Here is a 25,379-nt window from a genome sequence, read left to right on the forward strand (position 1 = left end):
CAGGTGGATTCTTAACCACTGTGCCACCAGGGAAGTTCTATCTCTTTTTTTAAATAAAAGGTTTAGAAAACAGTAATAAAAGAATGCTGGGAATATAAAAATGGGAGTCTTTTTAAAGACCATATCTAATAAAATTAACACTTATTTAACAGTAATAACTGAATATCTTTTACTAATATTTCCCTAAAAAGTGAGATTTTGTTTAGTGGTGGAATCCTAACTGATAAATGTCATGTAATGTCTCTGTTGATTTTTAAGAATTTGCACATAAGTCATGGTTTTGTAATATGAGGAAAATGTTTTAAGTTGTTATGAATTGTGATTTTTCCGAATAGAAAGCCCAAAACAAAAAGAGCCAAGAGATTCCTTGAGCAAAGAGAACCGAAACTCAGTGAAAATATTAAAAATGCTATGCTGATTAAAGGGGGCAATGCAAGTTCAACAGTGACACAAGTACTTAGAGATGTGGTACGTATATATATATACTTACTTTTTAAATGGTGTTGCAATCATTTTAGGAAATTTTTAGCATACTAGTTGGACTGCCTGAGAAACACATAGATAAATTTGGCTTGCCTTAAGAAATGCTAGCCTTTGAGAAAAGCTAACGTCTCACCAAGGCACTGACTGCTGGTTTTCCTTACAGCAGCTAGTTCCCTTAGTAAATTTCACCTGATTTCAATTACTAGCATTTGATTTACTCACATTTCAGGAACATATCTAATTTGTAAAATGAGGTAAATGCATATTACTATCTATTTATTCTTTCAACAATACCAAGTACTGTGCTAGGTGCTAGGGATTAATAGTTACGTAAGACACGGTCTTTCCCTTCAGTGAGCTTAGTGAGGACGACAGACAAGTAAAAGTTAACAGCATTGTGAATGAAGTGCTGTGCTGGAGGTACACACAGGGTAGGATGGGACGCTGAGTTAAAATCCCACGGGGGTTGCCACACACAGGACGGGCTTCCTAGAGATGACACTTAATCATCATTTTGAAGGAGGAGTTGGAACAAGAAGGAGAAAAGGAAGCGGAACAGAAGGGCTTCCAAGGCTGAGGAAAAAGCTTGTACAAAAGGGCGTGTGAATGAGCATGATGCATTTGGGGAACTGCAGATAATTGGGGATGGCTAAAGGAGAGGGGGCTAGATGAAGCTAGAATTTAAGGAAATGAAGGGAATCATTTAAATTGGATAGAATATTGAAAGGGCATAGAAATTTTTAATTAGGAAAGTCCCAGCTAAGAATATTAAGCTCGTGTTGCAAGTTATAAGTGATCAAAAGGGAGCCATGCAGAATATAGCAGAATAGGATTCAGGGAGCAGGATAATCTTTTATAATGACTGTTATAATGCTTGATTTTTACCTCTGCTTTTCAGAATGTGTTTTGTTTTGAAAGCTATAAATTATGTTTTACAGTATGCACTGAAGAAACCATATGGAGTTCTGTATAAAAAGTAAGTCATGATTTCTTTTCTTTCACTTATTAAATTATATTGTTTCATTATAAAAGTAACAATCAACCACTTTTTGGGAGATTTAGAAAAATATTTTGGTTAAAAAATACTACAGTTCCAGGGCTTCCCTGGTGGCGCAGTGATTGAGAGTACGCCTGCCAATGCAGGGGACACGGGTTCGTGCCCCGGTCCAGGAGGATCCCACGTGCTGCAGAGCGGCTGGGCCCGTGAGCCATGGCCACTGGGCCTGCACGTCTGGAGCCTGTGCTCTGCAGTGGGAGAGGGCACAACAGTGAGAAGCCCATGTACTGCAAAAAAAAAAAATAATAATAATAATAATAATACAGTTCCTTACATACATAGCTATTAGTATTTTATTTTTATTTATTTAATTAATTTATTTAAAAATATTTATTTATTTGGCTGCGCTGGGTCTTTGGTTGCGGCGTGCGGGATCTAGTTCCCTGACTAGGGATCGAACCCCGACCCCCTGCATTGGGAGCATGGAGTCTTTTTGTTTGTTTGTTTGTTTTTTGTGTTTTTTTTGTTTTTTTTTTTGTTTTTTTTTGTTTTTTTTTTTGCGGTACGCGGGCCTCTCACTGCTGTGGCCTCTCCCATTGCGGGGCACAGGCTCCGGACACGCAGGCCCAGCGGCCATGGCTCACGGGCCCAGCCGCTCCACGGCATGTGGGATCTTCCCGGACCGGGGCACGAACCCGCGTCCACTGCATCGGCAGGCAGACTCTCAACCACTGCGCCACCAGGGAAGCCCCGGGAGCATGGAGTCTTAACCGCTGGACCACCAAGGAAGTCCTGCTATGAGTATTTTAAAATTTGTTTCTTTCCCGTCTGTGTTTTGATTTGTACTGAATATTCTTACAGAGTTGTAATCATAGCATGTATGTATTATTTTTAAATAGTAATAGACTTACAGAAAAGTTACAAAAATAGTAGAGTTCCCATATACCCTCTCCCAGCATCTTTTAATGTTATAACTTCCATAACCATAATACAATTATCAAAAGTAAGAAATGAACATTGATACAATAATGTTAATTAAATCACAGGCTTGATTTGGTTTGCACCAGTTTTTCCTTTTCCTTGTTTATAAATTTATTTATTTTATTTATTTATTTTTGGCTGTGTTGGGTCTTTGTTGCTGCGCATGGGCTTTCTCTAGTTGCAGTGAGCAGGGGCTACCCTTCGTTGCATTGTGCGGGCTTCTCATTGCGGTGGCTTCTCTCATTGTGGAGCACGGGGTCTAGGCGCACGGGTTTCAGTAGTTGCGGCATGCGGCCTCAGTAGTTGTGGCTCACGGGCTCTAGAGCACAGGCTTAGTAGTTGTGGTGCACGGGCTTAGTTGCTCTGTGGCATGTGGGATCTTCCTGGACCAGGGCTCAAACCCATGTACCCTGCATTGGCAGACGGATTCTTAACCATTGCGCCACCAGGGAAGCCCCAGTTTTTTCATTAATATACTTTTTCTCTTCCAGGATCCCACATTGTGTTCAGTTGTCATGTCTCCTTAGTCTCCTCCAGTTTGTTACAGTTCCTCAGTCTTTCCTTGTCTTTGATGACCTTGACACTTTTGATGAGTATTTGTCAGTTATTTTGTAAAATATCCTTCAGTTTGCACTTGTCTTAAGTTTCTCATGAGTGGATTGAGATTATGCATTATAGGCAAGAATACCACAAAAGTGATGTGCCTTTTTCAGTAAATCATACCAGGGAGTACATGATGTCTTATTACTGGTGGTGTTAACCTTGGTTAAAGTGGCATCTGCTGGGTTTCTCCACTATAAAGTTTCTATTTTCCCCTTTGTAATTAACAAACGTTTAGAGGAGATACTTAGAGACTATGCAGATAATCCTATTTCTCCTCAAACTTTTGCTTATTCATTTTAGCATTCATCAGTGGATCTTGTCTACAACAGTGATTACTGTGGTGTTCTAGTAGTGGTTTTCGATTTCTCTCATTCCCTCTACGTTTATTAATTGGAATTCTGTAAGGAAAATCTGTCCCTTTTCCTCCATTTGTTTAATTACTTATTTATGTCATTGTGGAATTAACAGATATTTATTATGTTCTTTGGGGTTATAATCCAGTGCTGTCATGATTTATTTATTTATTTATTTATTGGCTGCATTTGGTCTTCGTTGCTGCGTGCAGGCTTTCACTAGTTGTGGCGAGCAGGGGCTACTCTTTGTTGCGGTGCGCGGGCTTCTCATTGTGGTGCTTGTCTTTGTTGCGGAGCAGCAGCTCTAGGCTCACGGGCTTCAGTAGTTTGGCATGCAGGCTCGGTAGTTGTGGCACATGGGCTTAGTTGCTCCGCGGCATGTGGGATCTTCCCAGACCAGGGCTCGAACCCTTGTCCCCTGCATTGGCAGGCAGATTCTTAACCACTGCGCCACCCAGGAAGTCCTGTCATGATTTATTTTGTTGCATAAATTGTTCTTCATTTGGCCATTGGGATCTCTCTCAGGTTGGCTTTTCAAAGTGCCTCCTGTGTTTGAGCACTTCCTTTCTGGCACCACCAGATGCTCTGGGTTCATCTTGTAGTTTTCATTGCCACAGCCTTGGAATCAGCCTTGGTTCCATATATTGGAGACTGATAATTTAGAAACAGATCTATGCTCAATTGTTACTGGAGTGTCATTGTCTCTAGGTCCTCTCAGCAGACAGAGCTTGAAAATAAATATTATGTACATTAACCTATGCATGTACGCACGTCTATATTTGTTTATATTTATTTATATATTAAAAAAACCTGAGTTGATACTGATACTTCCTAAAAAATCCTGAGTGCATACTAGTGCTTCCAATTCTAGTCGAATACCAGAGACTTCATTCCAGCCTTTCTCCTTTTCTTCTTTGTATCTTCTATCTTCTGATAGTATGAAACCTTGCTTTTGTTATAATATATTTACTTATTTGTGTAATTCCAACAGTTTCAGAATTTCTAACCTTATAAGAAACAGTTTTACTAACTAGAGTATGGAATTTGTGTGCAGTTCTTTTCGTCTTTAACTTCACAATATGCAGTAAAAATATTGTTTTCCAGTATAAGTCAGCTTAGGTTATTTTTGCCCCTTCAATGTGATTGTGTTATTCATTTATACTATAGTTAAGGTCATTTATACAGTCTGTATTCTATTTTGGGTTTTCTGTCACTTCCTGGTTGTTGTTTTTTAAATTTATGTATGTAAAATTTGCTGTTTGTGGTGTATACTTTCATGGGTTTTGACAAATACATTGAGTTGTGTCTGCCACTGCAGTCATGGTACAGAAACAATTTCATTATTCTGACAATTCTTTTGTGCCTTTTTCATTTGTCTTGTAAGCATTTTTCTACTGATAAGTGTCCTTTAGATATTATTTTTAATGCTAGTATAATGCCTATTAAATGGTTATACTAAAATTTATTTAACTGTTCCTTAACTTGAGGACATTTTGATTTTCTTTTTTGTTGTTGTTGTTCTTATAAGTAATGCTAAAATGGCCATTTTTATACAAATGGGTTCTTCTTTTGTATTCGTTCCTACATGAGATTTCTAGACGTGACATTACTGGGTATAGCTTCATGCCCAATCTAGCATATTAACAGTAGTGCTTTTTGAGAAGTTTGGCAGAGTAAAATGTACAAGTTTCATGGGTCTCTACCTACTTTTGGTTCATTTTTTAAAATTAAGAAGTGAAAATGACATTTTGTTTAAACTTGCATTTTCCCTATGTTTCCAACAGGTCATATTTGCTTATTTGTGAATTGTTGTTAGCTGTTAATCATAAATGCTGCAGTAATTTTTCCTGATTCGTTTGTCTTGCATCATTTTTTTAAATACTTTTTTTGTTTTTTACTGATTATAAAAGTAATATATATTTATCTTAGATAATTGGGATAAGAGTAAATAATCACCCATAGATAAGCACTATGTATATTTTCTCCTCATGCAGTTTTATATCTATATATCTTTTTCTTTGAACAAAATTGAGATCATGTGTATATGATTTTATTTCTCTTTAAATTCATAAAAATTATGAACTGATTTATACTTTACTTACATGACTAAAAATCCAAAAATATACAATGAAAATATAAACACACACTCTTCCCAGAACAGCCACTATCATTAATTTCTTATATATCTTAACAGAATTTCTTTATGCATATTTAAGCAAATAAAATTACATAATCTTATTTTTCTCCCTTTTGCATGAAAGATAGCATTCTGTGTTTCTCTACCCACTGTTTCTCCATCTCCACTACTATTCCTGGTCCAACCCACCATTTTTTTCTTTCTCTCCTGGATTACTGTGATAGCTCATTACTAACCCCTTCACTCTTGCTGTGCTGCATTCCATCCTTACATAGCAGACAGAGCAGTCCTTTAAAAAGAACATTTGGGGCTTCCCTGGTGGCACAGTGGTTAAGAATCTGCCTGCCAATGCAGGGGACATGGGTTCGAGCCCTGGTCTGGGAGGATCTCAAATGCCACGGAGCAGGTGGGCCCGTGTGCCACAACTACTGAGCCTACACTCTGGAGCCCGTGAGCCACAACTACTGAGCCCACGTGCCAGAACTACTGAAGCCTGCACACCTAGAGCCCGTGCTCTGCAATAAGAGAAGCCACCGCAATGAGAAGCCCATGCACTGCAACGAAGAGTAGCCCCCACTCACCGCAACTAACGAAGACCCAACGCAGCCAAAAATAAATAAATTAAATAAGTAAAATTTTTTTAAAAAAGAACATTTGAATTCATTCATTATCACTGTTTTGTCTAAACCCCCCCAGTGCTTCCCGTTACTCTTTTAATAACTTACGTTCCTTACCTTGACCAACAAGGCCCTACCTTTTCTGGGACGAGTCTACATCTTTGACCTCATACCCCACCATTAACCCTTTGTTCACTAAGCTCCAGTGACATTTGTCGCCTTTCTGTTTCTTGAATAGTCTAAGCTTGTTTCCATCTCAGAATCTTTTCTTATTCTGTTTCCTTTTCCTGGAATACTCTTAATTTTTTAAAATTTTTGGCTGTGTTGGGTCTTCGTTTCTGTGCGAGGGCTTTCTCTAGTTATGGCAAGTGGGGGCCACTCTTCATCGTGGTGCGCGGGCCTCTCACTGCTGTGGCCTCTCCCACCGTGGAGCACAGGCTCCGGACGCGCAGGCTTAGCGGCCATGGCTCATGGGCCCAGCCGCTTTGCGGCACGTGGGATCCTCCTGGACCGGGGCATGAACCCGTGTCCCCTGCATTGGCAGGCGGACTCTCAACCATTGCGCCACCAGGGAAGCCCTCGCGGCCTCTCTTGTTGCGGAGCGCAGGCTCCAGACGCACAGGCTCATTAGTTGTGGCTCTCGGGCCCAGTTGCTCCGAGGCATGTGGGATCTTCCCAGACCAGGGCTCGAACCCGTGTCCCCTGCATTGGCAGGCGGATTCTCAACCACTGCACCACCAGGAAGCCCCTCCTGGAATACTCTTAACCTCAAAACTTTTCCATGGCTAACTCCTCATTTATCAGGTCTCAGCTCAAATAATCATTTTCCATTCTTCACACTAACACAGTGCCCTATTTTATTTTTGTCACAACAGATATTACTTTTTGAAATTGTTCATTTTTCCTCTAGAATGTAATCTCCGTGAAAGCAAGGATCTTGTTTGACATGGTATTATGGTATCCCTAGCTCCTAGAACAGTGCCTGGCACATAATAGGCACTAAATAAATATTTGAATGAATAAATATTCTTCTAGCTTATTTTTTTGATCATCTGAATATAAAATTATCTTTACTTAATATTTATTGTTATGGGTGAATTACTTATTCAGATTATTAAAATTAGGGTAACTTTTTTAATATTAGGAAAAATATTACAAGACCATTTGAGGATCAGACATCATTGGTAAGTAGAATCTTTCTGATTTAAGAAGGCATGTGGTTATTCAAATGAATTCATTTAATTTAATAGTACTCCTAATTTATGATTTTGAATTAGAAATCATCCTATGTGAGGGAATTTTGATGCAGAATGCAGGGGAAATAAGACTTTTATACTTTGAAAAAGATGACTATAGAGCTTACATTTCACTGTGAATGTTATGTATTCACTGTTTGCAAGTATATTGATAGAATTTTTAAAAATTGAATTACATTTTAAGTGCATAATTGATGGATTGTCAAAAGGAAGCTTGTTATGGATCTATTTTTATAGAGCAAGTTTGATTTAAAAAAATTTTACTTTACTTTTTTTGAGTGTTTTTAGAGCAAGAAACACTACCCAAATGATTACTAACAATTGTCAGTTGCTTTACTAGAGTTAATCAAATTCCCGTTTGAGTGTATTGGCAATCAAAACTAAATGAAAATGTCTAGTGAATGAAATCAGAAGATGAAAGGTAGTATATAATAAATAATGAATGATGAGTGGACTTTGAGTATGTGATGATATTAGTTTCTTACTAAAGAAAATCTTAAGGGAATATGTGGATTAAACTATTTTATTTGACTTTTAAAAAAACAGAGCATGATTATGTTCTCTTGACAGGAATGCCATTGCTTGTTCTTTTAGTTAGTGAATTTAAAAGAAAAAATTTTTGAAAAGAATCTCAATAACTAATTAGAAAACTGAAATTGAGCATCTTATCCTAATTTGACAGCTAACTGCAGTGAAAATTATATTAAGAAAATATTGTCAAAATAAATAGTTTTTTAAATAAAATTGCTTTTATCATAGTCTTGGGTTTTTCACCATCATTTGTTGAAGAGATCATGAAAGTAGAAATGGAGGGTCTAACCCAGAAATCGCTCTCTTCCACACGTGACTTATCCAGGGCTGATTTTGTTTTTGACGCCATGGTGCTTTCAGTTGAGTGACCGCTTTGTAGAAGTGTTATGTTGTAGAATCTGTACTTTTTTTTTCAATCCAGTGTCAATATGACAGCTTTTCTTATACTTAAAATTGTGGCATTTCCTCTCTTTGATCTCCCACTTCCAGAGACAGGAGATATTTCATTGGCTGTAATAAATTTCAGACCACTAGAGCTCAAAATGGCTGTGGAAACAGTGATCATGTTGGAAATTTGGTTGAATTCCTCCTCCTGACTGCCCATCCCCCAATAGCACATTTCTTACACTGTCATCTTGGAACTGTGCTTTAGCACAAGAGTTAGCAAATATACCTCTTGTGGGCTAAATCCCTGTTTCTGTGAGGACCACAAGCTAAGAATGGTTTTTACATTTAAAAAAATTTTTTATACCATATAAAAAGTCTAAAATATATACTATCAAGTCTTTTGAAGATAATTTGTCTATTCTTGCTGTAGAATTTTAACAAAAAGTGGACTTTATGGAGAAGGATGACAGATGAGTACTATATATATGTGAAAGGTAGTTTATGGAAAGCTTTGGGGTGTTAACATGAGAATGTAAAAAAAAAAATTTTTTTAAGAAAAGATTTTCATTGATTTGGACATTTAAAAAACATTTTTGAACAACTGCTTTGTGCCAGACACAGTGAAAGTTGCTTTCACATATGACGTGTCATGTGGCCCTTGCAGATTTTTTCAGGAAGTGTTATTGTCTTTGATTTACACATGATAAAACTAATTCTCAGAAAGGCTGACCAGATCCCATAGCAAATGGCAAAGCCAGAATTCTTGGACTTTCTGACTCTGTATCCTCTACACAGGGAGTGGATAGGCAAGTAGGTAGTTGTTTGTTCCTGTTTGCTTCTTCTTGAACACTGGAATGAATGATAACCAAACGAGGGGCCCATACCTCAGGGGGTCTTGCACTCAGTAAAGAAAAGTTGAGGACTATGGTTGCTTTGAATGTTCTTTAACATTTTTGTCATTAATTTAGGAAGCTTTTCCAACTATGCTAGAACTAGACAAGAACACATTCAATCTAAGTTTTGTGCTAAGATTGGGAATCTCAATAAACTGAATCAAAGTATGTGGGATATAAAGTATAGGCACTAGTGTAGAAGGAGCTGTCCAGGATTGAAACCCCATAATTGTGTTTCCATCCCTCAAATCTGTAATAGAAGTCAATATCTTTGAGAGCCAGATGGAGGAGATATCTCTTACTGGTAGGAACATCATAGATCTGTCAGCCAGTCCTGGCTTGGTACATAAAATGGAACTAGTCACAGCTGGGATGGTGTGGAGATTCTAGGGCAAGATTCCTGTGTGGATGAAGTTTGCAGTGAAAAGTAGTTATATGCATTGTAAACTCATGAGTACAGTTATAAACATCCAAAGGAACCATATTGATTAATTCATGTAAGTCCTCAGTATATTCCTGTGTGTCCTTTGAGTGAAGGCATTTGTTCAGCAAATGGAAAACTTGGTGTGTTATTCCAAAATAACTGCATAGCTGAAAATAAAGGGCCTTTTAAAATTTATTAACCTAGTAGTTTTCATATATTTTTAGTCTTAAACTTAACATCTTTTCTCTAGGTACCCCAAATCAGAAAATTTGAAGTAAAAAGCTACAAATAAAGTCCTTTATCTTTGTTTATTCTTATCTAGTTCATTAAGTCTTCTTTAATTTCCACTGAAAAAAACTGATGTACATTTTGTTTTTAGTTTAGAGGCACAATTCTTTTTTTAAAATTGAAGTATAGTTGATTTACAGTGTTGTGTTAGTTTCTGGTGTACAGCAAAGTGATTCAGTTTTATATATATATTCATTTTCATATTCTTTTCCATTGTGATTTATTACAGGATATTGAATATAGTTCTGTGTGCTGTACAATAGGACCTTGTTGTTTATTTTTCCAGTAACATGTTAAGAAAAACCTGAACGAACTTCTTGGCCAACCCAATATATATAGTACATTGTATCTGCTAATCCAGACTCCTAATTTATCCCTTTCCCACCCTCTTTCTCCTTTGGTAATCATAAATTTGCTTTCTGTGCCTGTGAGTCTGTTTCTGTTTTGTAAATAAGTTCATTTGTTCCATATATAACATATATAACACATATAATATGATAAGTGATATATTTTGTCTTTTTCTGTGTGACTTCACTTAGTATGATAATCTGTAGGCCCATCCATGTTGCTGCAAATGGCATGATTTCATTCTTTTTTATCGCTGAGTAGTGTTCCTTAGTATAGGTACGTATCACATCTTTTTTATTCATTCATCTGTTGATGGACCTTTAAGTTACTTCCATGTCTTGGCTATTGTAAACAGGGCTACAATGAACATTGGGGTGCATTTGAATTATAGTTTTGTCTGGGTATATGCCCAGGAGTGGGATTGCTGGTTCATATGGCAACCCTATTTTTATTTTTTAAGGAACCTCCATACTGTTTTCCACAGTGGCTGCACTAACTTACATTCACACCAACAGTGTAGGTAGGAGGGTTCCCTTTTTTTTTTTTTTTTTTTTTTTTGCAATATGCGAGCCTCTCACAGCTGTGGCCCTCCCGGACCGGGGCACGAACTCGCGTCCCCTGCATCGGCAGGCGGACTTCCAACCACTGCTCCACCAGGGAAGCCCTACTTGTAGACTCTTTAATGATGGCCATTCTGACTGGTGTGAGGTGGTATCTCATTGTAGTTTTAATTTGTGTTTCTCTAATAGTGATGTTGAGCATCTTCTCATGTGCCTCTTGGCCATTTGTATGTCTTCTTTGGAGAAATGTCTATTTAGGTCTTATGCCCATTGTTTGATCAGGTTGGTTTGTTATTGAATTGTATGAGCTGTTTGTATGTTTTGGAAATTAAGCCCTTGTTAGTCTCATTGTTTGCAAATATTTTCTTACAGTCGGTAGGTTGTCTTTTTGTTTTATTTATGTTGATCAGTTCTAGTAATTTTTGTGTGGAGTCTTTAGGGTTTTCTATGTATAGTATCGTGTCCTCTGTGTATAATGACAGTTTTACCTCTTCCTTTCAAAGAGGTACAATTCTTAAGGTTCTTACATTTATGCATTGATTAAAGGAGATTTCTTTGGTTTTACAGGAATTTTTTTCAAAGAAGTCAGATTGTTCTTTATTCATGTTTGGCTCCCATAATAAGAAGCGGCCAAATAATCTAGTAATAGGTAAATATCATTTACTTTTTAATACTTTTATTTTATAGAGTCAGTTCTGTGACTCAGATTAATTGATGGTATTGAGGATTCAGGAGTAGCCAGTAAGCACTAAACTAGTTTTTTATTTTCCTTGTGCATGTGAATAAAATTTGTTTTTACCTACCAGTCTTCAGGTAAAGAAGGGGCATGTAAATATCACCCTACCTCAAGTTGTAGAAGTTTTTCAAATATAAAACATATATCCTAAATCAGTATTAGAGTTAGAAAAAAAGAAGTAGCATACTTACACACACACAAATTAATAACCCTTCCCTAATAAATACCTGTATAATGAATACATTTGAAAATAAACCCTTGCCCTGTATTGTGTATTGAGGCTTGGGCTGGCATGCTCACTGGCTTAGGTAAAGCCCTTTACCCTCCATGGGCCTTTATTTACTCTTCTGTAAAGTAAGGGAGTTTGGCTAAGTGATTTTTAAGATCCTTTCCAGGTCTAAAGTTGGAACAATACATTCTAGGTAGAGTTGAAAATTTAAGAAAGCAGGGACATGTTTGGGAGGTTTAAGGAGAAAGAAAAGAGGCAGATATTAGGACATTATGAACATGCAGATAAGTAGGTGAATATAAGGCAGTTGTTTGGGAAAAAAAATGGTTAAAAGAAACTGTATTTTCCTTCTAGGTCGTATGTATGACTACCACGTGCTGGATATGATTGAAGTAGGTATCGAGAAGTTTGTCTCCCTTAAAGATATTAAGGTAAGATACTGATCATAAAAATAAGCATTTTATAATGTTGCTCTTGGGCAATAGTGACATCTTGTGGTGAAGAGTAAAGATACAGTTTTGTAACTTAAAGAAGAAAGAACTTTGGTTTTATTCTAGTATGCTCTAAACTAAAAAGCACAATTTCATTTTACCTTTAAAAAGAGGGAGATGTTTACAGCGTATAACACATATGTAGACAGTTAGACTTAGAGTCGTTACTAACTCTTGTCTAGGCCCATAATTGGGATGCTCTCCTCTCCCTCTGAATTATCACAGCACCCATTTTATGGAACCTCAGAAATACGAAAATTTTCTTTCTTTTTGTAAAAAAAAAATTTATTTATTTATTTATTTTTTGGCCGTGTTGGGTCTTTGTTGCTGCGCACAGGCTTTCTCTAATTGCAGTGAGCAGGGGTTCTGCTCTTCATTGCGGTGCGCGGCTTCTCATTGAGGTGGCTTCTCTTGTTGCAGAGCACGAGCTCTAGGTGTGTGGGCTTCAGTAGTTGTGGCTCGTGTGGCACGTGGGCTCAGTAGTTGTGGTGCACGGGCTTAGTTTCTCCGTGGCATGTGGGATCCTCCCAGACCAGGGCTTGAACCCATGTCCCCTGCATTGGCAGGCGGATTCCTAACCACTGCGCTACCAGGGAAGTCCCCACAATTTTCAAAGTGAGCCCTATTTTAAACCTAGGAAGCTTTGGCTGATCCTATAGTATTTTGGCTGCTGGGAACCAAATTGCTAGCTCACTTTTCCCCTTGAGGACTTGCATCTTTGTGTCTCCTTTGTTTGAATGGGATTATGAAACAGAATGGCAAGAAAACTGTCCTAATGCAGTTCCTGGATCCAAATTGGGCTTCTGCTCCCTCAGACCTCTGCTCCTGGCTTAATCTAGTCCCTCAAATACATTATTTCACTTAAGACCTCTTAGCTATCCTCTAAGGCTGAAATTATTTTCTGTATTATATAGATTTGGTGACTGAGGCCCAGAGGAATTCCACTGGTGACCTAGAGTCATACATACAGTAAATGGTATAACCAAGATTAGGACTGAAGGGCTTTGAAAGAAAGGATATTGAAGTTTTGTAATGGAAAGTTACATAATTGTTCTCAGTATATGGGTCTTTGTATAGTTGAAAGAATTATAGCAAATATATAATCGCTCCTTTTCCCAGCCTCCCCTAAGAAGAGGACATGCCTTCTAGGTTTCCTGTGTGTTTGAAAAAAGGCTCTTACCAGATCCCTGCTTGGTCAGCTATACCACCCTCCTCGGGTACAGGGCAGAACACTTGGGTTTGAGGCCTTTCTTGGTCATTTAGATAGCATTTGTGACCTGACAGTCAGTTATTTCCCTGACCCACAATTGCAATCAAGTATTAAACAGGTATAACAACATCAAACGAGATGATATATGTGAAAATGCTTATCAATGAATTTAATATATTGAAAGGTATTTTGAAAACTATATAAACTGTGATGCTTTGTTATGGATGCCATCATTTTATTACAGTTTATTACAGGTTGTCTTTGGGGCTGTGTGTGAATCCCTGGAGATGAGCGATACTACTGCTGTTAGCATGGTTACCAGTTAGTGGCTGTGAGCACTGGCTGATGCCTGCATGCCAACCCCTCTGCTCTTTCCACTTCCCTTCCAAAGCAAAGAAATACCCCGTCACTGTGCAGCTTCTAAACTGAACCGCAAAATCAGTATCGTTTGGCAGGCGTATTCTTAACAAGAACCATTTGAATTGAGTACTAGATCTTGTGGCTGTGTCGTGCCACTCCTCGCCACGGTGCACTGGCCTCTCATTGCGGTGGCCTCTCTTGTTGCGGAGCACGGGCTCTACAGCACGCGGGCTTCAGTAGTTGTGGCTCGCGGGCCCTAGAGCGCAGGCTTAGTAGCTGTGGTGCACGGGCCTAGCCACTCCGCAGCGTGTGGGATCTTCCCGGACCAGAACTCGAACCCGTGTCCCCTGCATTGGCAGGTGGACTCCCAACCACTGCGCCACCAGGGAAGCCCTGATTTATTTTTCTTCAATAAAGTTGCAAAAACCAATGAGTTAGCTGCCTGGATTAATCAGTATGGGAACAATCTTTTGTAAATCAAAGCTGTTTTTTGTATATACTGTTGGGATTTGCTTCATTGTTTGACATTAAATGATGATGTAAAGTTCTAGAGAGTGAGTATTTTGCCATGTTCAGTTAAAAGTGTGCAGTCTGTTACAGGTTGACACATTGATTGACCCGATTTATGCAGAATTAATAAGCTACTCAGATAGTGTAGCTTTAGTATGCTGCACATGATACTGGCAGCCCGGGGGTTCGTAGATGGACTTGGGACCCAGCAGTTTTGAAACGTGTATATGGAGTTTAAGAAATTTATTCCAGGTGCAACCCCCATCTAACTAAATTTTTTCTTCACCTTGTATACTTGACAGCTGAAAAAACCATAACATGGGAGTAATAATGGGTCAAAATTTACAAAATAAAGTACTGTTTTGGTGTGGGGGAAAAAATACATTGAGTACTAAATTTTCACTCATGGAGCATATCCATAACTATTAAATTCATTAATTGATGAGAATGTGCTTACATTGGCAATCCCTACATAGACTATTAGCCAGTCCCCTTCACTTTGACCCCGTTATTTGGTTACAACCTCGTATTTTTAGTTTGTTTTGGAGTTGCATGTTTTGTTGCACTTTCCTTCCATATTTATTTCTTATTTCTACCTCCTCGTTTTTAAGACATCTTTACCAGGTATTTCTTTTCTTACTTGCCCACTTTTATTGCCAATCCTCATCCCTCTGTTAACTCTTAAGCAACAGGTGATTAGACGCTACCAGGACATAGAGTGATTATTCTAGAAGCCTGTATTCTAAGATGGCCAAAATTCTAGGGATGGTTATTCTGCATAAAATAAGCCTAAGAAATGAGATGATTTAAAATTAAAGGTTAGTTGGGCACAGATGGAACACAGAGGAGTCATTGGGTCTGGAAGGTCTGTTCAGGCCCTCAATCAGACAGATTTTAGGCCCATCTCCTAAGTATAGACAGTTCAGGTTCGCGTTGGAAGCAGAGAATGTCAACAAGAGTGGTCATGGTGAACAGGGAAGCAACACGTGACCTCTGGTCCAAGGGCAGAGGATGTTTGTTTGTTGTCCTGTCTCCCCCCACCCCCTCCACTTGGATAATCCTTAATTAGTGTCAGAGCAGAGAAATTAGAATCAGTGGGAAGCTCAGACCGATTTTTCTTCCTCCATAAATTAACCCTTCAGTTAAATAATTTTTTCTATTTGATTTTTTCTTTCACTTTGGTAAAACAAAAATGCACATTCTTTTTGGTATAGAAAATCCAGAACTAGGGAGTACCCTGGCGGTCCAGTGTTAGGACTCCACACTTTCACTGTCGAGGGCTCGGGTTCATTCCCTGGTGTGGAAGCTAAGATCCCACAAGCTGTGTGGTGCAGCCAAAAAAAAGAAGGAAAAGAAAATCCAGAACTAGACAAAATATTTTTTAGAGTAGAGCTTCGATCCTGCCGAGTGAGGATTGCCCATATTTTCTGTAGCTGGTATAACATATTGCTTCCCATGTGAATGTTTAGTTGGTAGTTCACTTTAGCTTTCATTTAAAAATACTGCTTGGGGCTTCCCTGGTGGCTCAGTGGTTGAGAGTCCGCCTGCCGATGCAGGGGACACGGGTTCGTGCCCTGGTCCGGGAGGATCCCACGTGCCGCGGAGCGGCTGGGCCGGTGAGCCGTGGCTGCTGGGCCTGTGCGTCTGGAGCCTGTGCTCCGCAACGGGAGAGGCCACAGCAGTGAGAGGCCCGCATACCACAAAAAATTAAAATAAAAAAAAATAAAAATAAAAATAAAAATACTGCTTATGTGACACAGTAGGAAAGGCACATTGTTACAAATAATTCAAAGAAATTAAATTTATTTTGACTCTGAGATTTTGGCTTAGAGGGCTGTGTTTGTTTTGCAGCAAGTTTAGCTTTTTATTTTATTCTTTGCACAGAAAGTGATAAAAAGTATTTTACATCATTCTTTAATCACTTATTAATTTGGCACTAAGAGGAAGTGGAATGAAAAATTATTTTTTAGTATAAAAATCTGTAAATTAAAGAATCCCCACTCTGGTTTTAAGTCTAAAATCAGTGTTCATAGGGACATCCTTGGTGGTCCAGTGGCTAAGGCTCCGCGCTTCCACTGCAGGGGACACGGGTTCGATTCCTGGTTGGGGAACTAAGATTCTGCATGCCACACTGTGGCCAAAATAAATGAATAAATAAAATCAGCATTCATAGACATAGTTTTAGGACAGTTAAGAAAATGTGAAAATGAGTCACTGTGTATCAGCGGCCCCCAACCTTTTTGGCATCTGGGACCAGTTTCATGGAAGACAAGTTTTCCACAGATGGATGGGGGGATGGGGAATGTTTCAGGCCGTAATGCGAGTGATGGGGAACAGCAGATGAAGCTTCATTCGCTCACCTGCCGCTCACCTCTTGCTGTGCGGCCCGGTTCCTAACAGGCTGTGGACCGATACCAGTCCAGGGGTTGGGGACCCCCGCTATATATAAACATTGACTGCTTTAAAATCAGCATATAAGCAATTTAGACTTGATAATTATATAATTACTTTTTTTTATTTCCTAGAATAGTAAATGTCCGGAGGGAACAAAACCCATGTTAATATTCGCAGGTGATGATTTTGATGTAACAGAAGACTACAGAAGGCTAAAAAACCTTCTTATTGGTAAGTATTTTAATACTTATCTGCAGGATAGCTTAGGTAGGCATTCTAAGAGTTGCCATCGGTCGTGGCAGTTTGCAACTTCACTCTAGATATACAGCTTTTTCTCTTTGATCTCTTTTTTTCCTTTTCATTATTTTGTTTATTCCCCACTAGAAGCAGGAGAGAGTTAAAAGGATGTTATACTCTATAGATCATTATTACTTTTTGATGGTTTAGTAACTTTGGTACCAACCTATTTAATGCTTGCACCCATCTTCTGTCATTATTGGCATTATTAAATTAAATTTAGAAAATTGAAAAGTTAAATTTTCAAGATTATTATACATCATCCACTTCCAATTCAAAAACCTCTATTAGTTTTTCTTAGTCTGATATACAAAGCTTTTCACATTATAACCCCATTTAACTTGCTTTCTTCATCTCCACCAATTTCATTCCTCCCTTTTCCGTTTAAAAAAACAAAAACAAAAAAAACCCTCATAAGGTGGTTTTATAGGTGATCGGTTCTTAGTGAACTCTGCTCATTCCTAATGTTTTATCTAATGACTACATTACTTTTTATGTGTTCACAAGCCACCTTCTTAAAATCCAATATACGATATATAGTTATTGTCTGAGATTGATGTTAAATTTACCAATTTTAAACCACTTTTTCTCTCCTTTTTTGAAAAGCTGGCATTATTGTTCTCCATGATTTCTTAACGGTTACTAATACTTAATATTGTGTGATCACATCTGCCAGCTCTGTTCTAACTCTGGAAGGTAATTTAGTTCGTCCCTAAAGATATGAACTCTTCTTATACTCAGTGGCATTTTCTGAAGTTTAAATAATTTATTCTATTTGAGCTTTTCTTGCACCATTCTTACAAGCTATGGCTTTACTTTTTTGGTTGCCCTTCTTTTGGATTTTTATATACTTTGCCCTAGATGACTTTTGAAAAGTTGGTGGGGTATATATTATAAATAAATTATATGCATGCTCTTTACAAATCTGAGCCAACCAAAGAAGGTTTGTGGGCAGACACATTGCTTTTGTTTTTCCTTATTGGGATTATTTATGCTCTTATTGTTAGGAATACAGTTTTCAGGACTTCTCATTTCTCTTGTTCATAATGGCTAGTTTTGAAGAACTAAGTATCACTGTTACCTGTTTAATCCTTACTAAAGCTCTTGAGTTTGGTAACATTTCATTTTACAGATGGGAAGTTGGAGGCTCAGAGAGGTTAAGAGCTATTAAGTAGGTGAAGCAGAATCAAAACCCAAAGCCTGTGCTTTTCTGCTTCTGCTCTTCATCCTGCCCATGGTGAATAATTCCTTTGCAGAGTCTTTGCTATAAGTTCTTACCTCTGTTTTCCATGAATTAAAAAAAAAAAAAAGGAAAGGGACTTCCCTGGTGACACAATGGTTAAGAATCCACCTGCCAATGCAGGGGACCACGGGTTCGAGCCCTGGTCCGGGAAGATCCCACATGCCACGGAGCAACTAAGCCCATGCGCCACAACTACTGAGCCTGTGCTCTAGAGCCTGTGAGCCACAACTACTGAGCCTGCGTGCCACAACTACTGAAGTCCACACACCTAGAACCTGTGCTCCACAAGAGAAGCCACCGCAATGAGAAGCCCATGCACCACAACGAAGAGTAGCCCCCGCTCACCATAACTAGAGAAAGCCCACGTGCAGACTTTCTCTAGTTGAGGTGAGCGGGGGCTACTCAACAAAGACCCAACATAGCCAAAAAAAATTAATTAATTTAAAAAAAATCATACATGGAAGACAGTGACCAACATTTCTTTGAATATTACATAGCCTGAAACATCAAAGGAGTTTTTTTAGCCAAGATTCCTAGTACTTGTACTGCATTGGCTCAGATTTCCTGCTTTTTTCCCCTTATTCTTCTGTATAATTATTATTAGTGAGGGAAGTACTTATAATTTGTTATAACAGAGCTTTGTTGCTTTTGTTTAAATGGTTTTATCTTACTATTTTGTGCTTCCACTAGATGGCAGGAATAGCCACATAATGCAGTGATGAGAGGGAGGGAGTGAAAACCAAAAAGGAATAAAGAAAGAAGAAAGACAGGTAGCAGGATGGAGTGACATTGTCTGACACTAAGCAAAGTTGAGTTTTTAATATAAATAAGAAGTAAGAAAGTTGCAGACTTCTTGGTTTGTGTCGTGTGTTCAAATGAAATAATGTAGAGCAGTAGGTAAAGAGAATTTTATAAGGGCTTTTTTCCTGTTTGGAAGTTGTGTTTTTGTTTTCTTTTTGTAATTGGCCAGAAAGAAAAGTTAACTTCAGTATTTTCATGCCAGATACCCATTTTGTTCATTCAAATTTTGCTTCTCTTTTGCTTTAAATATTATATAGATTTGTAGTTAATCTTAGCAGGTCCTGCTTTTCTTTACAGAAAACCAGTGCCTATTTTTTGATTCAGTCCATCCTAATTTTTTTAAAGCATATATTCATTTTTAAAAATTATCTATTTATTTATTTGTTTATTTATGGCTGTGTTGGGTCTTTGTTTCTGTGTGAGGGCTTTCTCCAGTTGCGGCAGTGGGGGCCACTCTTCATCGCGGTGCGCGGGCCTCTCACTATCGTGGCCTCTCTTGCTGTGGAGCACAGGTTCCAGACGTGCAGGCTCAGCAGTTGTGGCTCACGGGCCCAGTTGCTCTGCGGCCTGTGGGATCTTCCCAGACCAGGGCTCGAACCCGTGTCCCCTGCATCGGCAGGCAGACTCTCAACCATTGCGCCACCAGGGAAGCCTCTAATTTTTTTTTTTTTTTTAAATTCTGGTTGTGCCATGTGGCTTGCGGGATCTCAGTTCCCCAAAAAGGACCAGGGATTGAACCCAGGCCACAGTAGTGAAAGCGCCAAATCCTAACCACTAGACCACCATGGAACTCCCAGTCCATCCTTCTTTTTATGGTTATTTTTTAATATGACTACTCCTGGTATATAAAGATGATAATGAATCAAGTAATAGGTTAGTTTTATTAAGTGTCCCTTTAAAGCCTACCTTTAACTTAACTACCTAACTGGTTTTTTTTATTTTTTCTTCATTGCCTTTGTCTATATTAGTGGTCATACCTACATCTGTGGTCATTGTTTTAATTTTTTTAACCTTTCTCATTTCCTAATTCTTATCAACTTTAATACATATAATAAAATAACTGCCATAGGTTAGGTCAGGTAATATATTAAATTTAATCCTTTCTACAGCTCTACAGAGATAATTATATTAGTCTGCTCAGGATGCCATACAAAAGACCATAGACTGGGTGGCTTATAAGCAACAGAAATGTATTTTCTCACAGTTCTAGAAGTCCAGGTTTCTGTTGAGGACTCTCTTGCTGGCTTCTTGCTTTGTGCTTACAAGACTTTTCCTTGGGGAGGAAGGGAAGGAGGGAGATAGACAGAGGAAAGAGGGGTTTAAGTTTTCTGGTGTCTCTTCTTATGTGGACTCTAATCCTATGGGAGTAGACCCTACCCTTATGACATACCTCATTTAACCTTAAGTACTTCCTTAGAGGCCTCATTTCCAAATATAGTCACACTAGAGGTTAAACAAACATTCAGTTCATTATGGTAATATTATTCCCATGTTGTGGATGAAGAAATTGAGACCAGTTCACTTATGTCCAGAGTGAAGACTTAGTAAGTGTCAGAATCAGAATCTTATCCATTCTCTGACTCCACATCCCCCTGTCTTTCCCGGTCAACACCCTGGTCATCCTCCTGTGCCCTTTCCCAGTGTTTTTACTCATGGACACAGTCACACTAAAGGTGTTATTTTTGCTTGGAATTGATACATTGAAAAAATGTCCAAACTGGGGCTTTCCTTCTAATTATAACCAATTTATCTTCTACACCCTTATTTCTATTTAACCAGGTTTTTCTCCTTATCCCTATTCTCATAATATCTTCGTTTTTACCTCAACCATCATTCCTGCCCAGTTTAGGGTCAGCCTTTTTGACAGTTCTCTGAGTTTCAACACATTTTAATCCATCACCCCCTTGATGTTTTAGACTCCTCTTGTACTTTAATTGCTCCAGCCCTGGAATTAGCTATTTCTATAAGGATCCTGGGGTTTTTTTTAAGTGAGAAATTATTTTAGAAATCACATTTTGTGTGCTAGGGAGTATTTCTGGGTTGGTCATTGTTTCTAGGCTTTTTCAGTGGACAGAACTATGAGATTTATTTGTTAAGATAAAAATATATCCTGAGTTCATACTGAAACTTCTAACTCAAATTTAGGACAGAAGGAGATGTACACATACATACCTTCCTTCATCCATGACAAAAATCCAGGTTCTCAATGACTCCAACATAATGATGCATTTACTTTATACTGTACTACACATACAACAGTCTCAGAATAAAGTACCATTATTACTACTGGTAATATGAATATTGAGTGCAACTGAAGGGTGTTTGTTTTTTTTTCTGTTTTTTTGTGGGTTTTTTTTTTTGCAGTTCTATATGTCTATATATCCTATTAGGAATATGGTCAAATTACTGTGTTTTGAAGTCACTTGAAACAGTCCTCTTCTGTATGATTATGCCTTCAGCCCAATACACAGGTTCATTTCATTTTGTTTTCAATTTTTAGGGATAACTTTATTAAGATTTTCATTTTAAATTATTTTTAAACAATTTTTGGGGTATAATTTACATACAATCAAGTGCACATATTTATTTTTAAATTCTTTTAAAAAATATGTACTTAATTTTTGGCTGTATTGGGTTTTTGTTGCTGCACACGGGCTTTCTCTAGTTGCAGCGAGTGGGGCCTGCTCTTCGATGCGGTGCGCAGGCGGTGGCTTCTCTTGTTGTGGATCACGGGCTCTAGACCCGCTGCAGTAGTTGTGACACGCAGGCTCTAGAGCACAGGCTCATTAGTTGTGGCATACAGGCTTAGTTGCTCCACAGCATGTGGGATCTTCCTGCACCAGGGATCGAACCCTGCATTGGCAGATGGATTCTTAACCCCTCTGCCACCAGGGAAGTCCAAATGCGCATATTTAAAGTTTTAAAATTTAATGGATTTTGACATATTTATATACCTCTAAAAACACCACTGCAATCAAGATACAGAACCTTTCCATCACCCCCCAGAATTTTGCTGTGCCCTTTGGCAATCCATTATTTTTCTCTATTCTAAGCAAATATTGATCTGCTTTCTGTCATTTTTGCATTTTCCAGAATTTTAGAGAAATGGAATCATACAGTATGTACTTTTCTTGGCCTGGCTTCTTTCACTCAGTTTGTTTTGAGATTCATTCATGTTGTATGTATCAATCCTCCATTTCTTTCTATAACTGAGCAGTATTCCATTTATAGCTATTCTGCAGTTTGTTTATACCTTCATCTGTTGATGGACATTTAGATTGATTCCAGCTTTTAACTATTACCAGGAGAACTGCTATGAACATTTATATACAAATTTTTGTGAGGACGTATGTTTTCATTTCCTTTGGGTAAATACCTAGGAATAGAATGGTTGGATCATTTGAATAGTGTATGTTAAACATTTTTAAGAAACTGCCAAACTGTTCTCCAACATGGTTGCACCATTTTGCATTCCCACTAACTGTAGGTGCTCCATCTCCTTGTCAATACTTGGTAGGCCGTTCTTTTTAATTTTAGTTACTCTAATAGGTGTTGAATACTGACAGTAATATGTTTCCGAAGTCAAATCTACAAAATAAAGGAGTGATAGCATTGCAGTTTTAATTTGCATTTTCTGGTGACTAATAATGTTGAATATCTTTTCATGTGCTTATTGGCCATTTGTATCTCTTTGGTAAAGTGTCTGTTCAGATCTTTGCCTGATTTTTTGATTTGGTTATTTGTCTTCTTATTGAGTACTAATGTGGAAGAGACAGAGAGAGAGAGAGAGAGAGAGAGAGAGAGAGAGAGAGAGTGTGTGGGTGTGTGTGTGTGTGTGTGTGTGTGTGTGAGATAAGTCTTTTGTCTGTCTGACATATAATCTTTGAATATTTTCTCCTGATCTGTGGCTTGCCTTTTTGTTTTATTGATTTATGTATTTATTTATTGGCCACACAATGCAGCATGTGGGATCTTAGTTCCCCAACCAGGGATCAAACTCACTCCCCCTGCAGTGGAAGCATGGAGTCTTTAACCACTTCACTGCCTGGGAAGTCCCTTGCCTTTTTGTTTTTAGTGATGTCTTTTTTTTGAAAAATTATTTTATTGAGGTAAAGCTGATTTATAATATTATATGTTTCAGGTGTACAACATAGTGATTCACAATTTTTAAAGATTATACTACACTTATAGTTATTATAAATTGTTGGCTGTATTCCCTGTGCTGTACAGTATATCCTTGTAGTTTATTTATTTTATACATAGTAGTTTGTACCTTTAACCCCCATCCCTCTCTTGCCTCTCCCCTTTCCCTCTCCCCACTGGTAACCACTGGTTTGTTCTCTATATCTGTGAGTCAGCTTCCTTTTTGTTATGTTCACTAGTTGGTTGTACTTTTTAGATTCCACATACAAGTGATATCATACATTGTCGTCCTCTGACTAATTTCACTTAGCATAATGCTCTCCAAGTCCATCCATGTTGCTGCAAATGGCAAAATTACATTCTTTTTATGGCTGAGTAGTATTTCATTGTATGTATGTGTGTGTGCGTGTATATATATATATATATATATATATATGTGTGTATATATGTGTGTGTGTGTGTATATAAACACATACACACATCACATTTTCTTTATCCATTCATCTGTTGATGGACACTTAGGTTGCTTCCATATCTTGGCTATTGTAAATAATGCTGCTGTGAACTTTGAGGTAGTACATGTATCCTTTCAAATTAGTGTGTTTTTTTCTTTGGATGTGTACCCAGGAGTGGAATTGCTGGACATGATAGTTTTATTTTTAGTTTTTTTAGGAACCTCCATATTGTTTTCCTCAGTGCCTGTAGAACTTACATTCCTACAAGGGCTCTATTTTCTCTACATCCTTACCAACATTTGTTATTAGTGGTTTTTTTGATGATAACCATTCTGACTGGTGTGAGGTGATATTTCATTGTGCTTTTTTTTTTTTTTTTTTGGTGGTATGTGGGCCTCTCACTGCCGTGGCCTCTCCCTTTGCGGAGCACAGGCTCCGGACGCGCAGGCCCAGCGGCCATGGCCCACGGGCTCAGCCGCTCCACGGCATGTGGGATCTTCCTGGACCGGGGCACGAACCCGTGTCCCCTGCATCGGCAGGCAGACTCTCAACCACTGCGCCACCAGGGAAGCCCTCATTGTGCTTTTGATTAGCATTTTTCTGATGATTAGCAGTGTTGATCATCTTTTCATGTGCCTGTTGGCCATCAGTATGTGTTCTTTGGAAAAATGTCTAGTCAGATCTTCTGCTTTTAGGTTTAAGTAGGTCCCATTTGTGTTTTTTTTTTGCTTGTGTTTCCTTTGCCTTAGGAGACAGGTTCAAAAAAAAATATTGCTACAATTTATGTCAAAGAGTGTTCTGCCTATGTTTTCTTCTAGGAGTTTTATGGTTTCTGGTCTTACATTTAGATCTTTAATGCATTTTGAGTTTATTTTTATATATTGTGTGAGAAAATGTTCTGATTTCATTCTTTTACGTGTAGTTGTCCAGTTTTCCCAGCACCATTTACCAAAGAGATTTTTCAACATTGTATATGCTTGCTTCCTTTGTCATAGATTAATTGACCTTAAGTATGTGAGTTTATTTCTGGGCTCTCTGTTCTCTTCCATTGATCCATGTGTTTGTTTTTGTGCCAGTATCATACTGTTTTGAGTACTGTGGCTTTGTAGTGTAGTCTGAAGTCAGGGAGCATGATTCCTCCAGCTCTGTTCTTTCTCAGGATTGTTTTGACTGTTTGAGTCTTTTGTGTTTCCATACACATTTTAAAATTATTCTAGTTCTATGCCATTGGTATTTTGATAGGGATTGCATTGAATCTATAGAGTATTATGGTCATTTTAACATTATTAATTCTTCCAATCCATGAACACAGTATATCTTTCCATGTGTTTGTGTTGTCTTCAGTTTCTTTCATCCATGTCTTATGGGTTTCCAAGTATAGGTCTTTTAACTCCCTACATAGGTTTATTCCTAGGTATTTCTCTGACAGTGCGCTGTTAGTGTATAGAAATGCAACAAATTTCTGTGTATTAATTTTGTATCCTGCAACTTTACTGTATTTGTTGATGAACTCTAGAGTTTTTTGGTGGCATATTTAGGATTTTCTATATATAGTATCATGTCATCTGCAAACAGTGATGTCTTTTAAAGAGCAGAAGTTTTAAATTTTTGTGAAGTGTACTTTATCCATTTTTTTTCTTTAATGGTTATGC

General features: G+C 38.1%; 1 protein-coding gene across 5 annotated transcripts in view; it reads left to right on the forward strand.

The window, feature by feature from the left end:
- RPF2 (ribosome production factor 2 homolog) overlaps positions 1 to 25,379 on the forward strand; it is a 39,936-nt gene that overhangs the window by 2,054 nt on the left and 12,503 nt on the right. For 4 of the 5 annotated variants that reach the window (XM_059083638.2, XM_067011661.1, XM_067011659.1 and 1 more), the window contains exons 2-7: positions 336 to 468; positions 1,422 to 1,459; positions 7,316 to 7,355; positions 11,426 to 11,507; positions 12,178 to 12,254; positions 16,920 to 17,019. In XM_059083638.2, coding sequence (XP_058939621.1) covers positions 336 to 468; positions 1,422 to 1,459; positions 7,316 to 7,355; positions 11,426 to 11,507; positions 12,178 to 12,254; positions 16,920 to 17,019 — 470 coding nt within the window. Of the gene's footprint in view, positions 1 to 335; positions 469 to 1,381; positions 1,460 to 7,315; positions 7,356 to 11,425; positions 11,508 to 12,177; positions 12,255 to 16,919; positions 17,020 to 25,379 lie in introns of all 5 variants that reach the window. The other variant, XM_067011660.1, reaches the window with a different exon arrangement.

Source organism: Kogia breviceps, chromosome 13, assembly GCF_026419965.1.
Source record: "Kogia breviceps isolate mKogBre1 chromosome 13, mKogBre1 haplotype 1, whole genome shotgun sequence".
Classification (NCBI taxonomy): Eukaryota; Metazoa; Chordata; class Mammalia; order Artiodactyla; family Physeteridae; genus Kogia; species Kogia breviceps.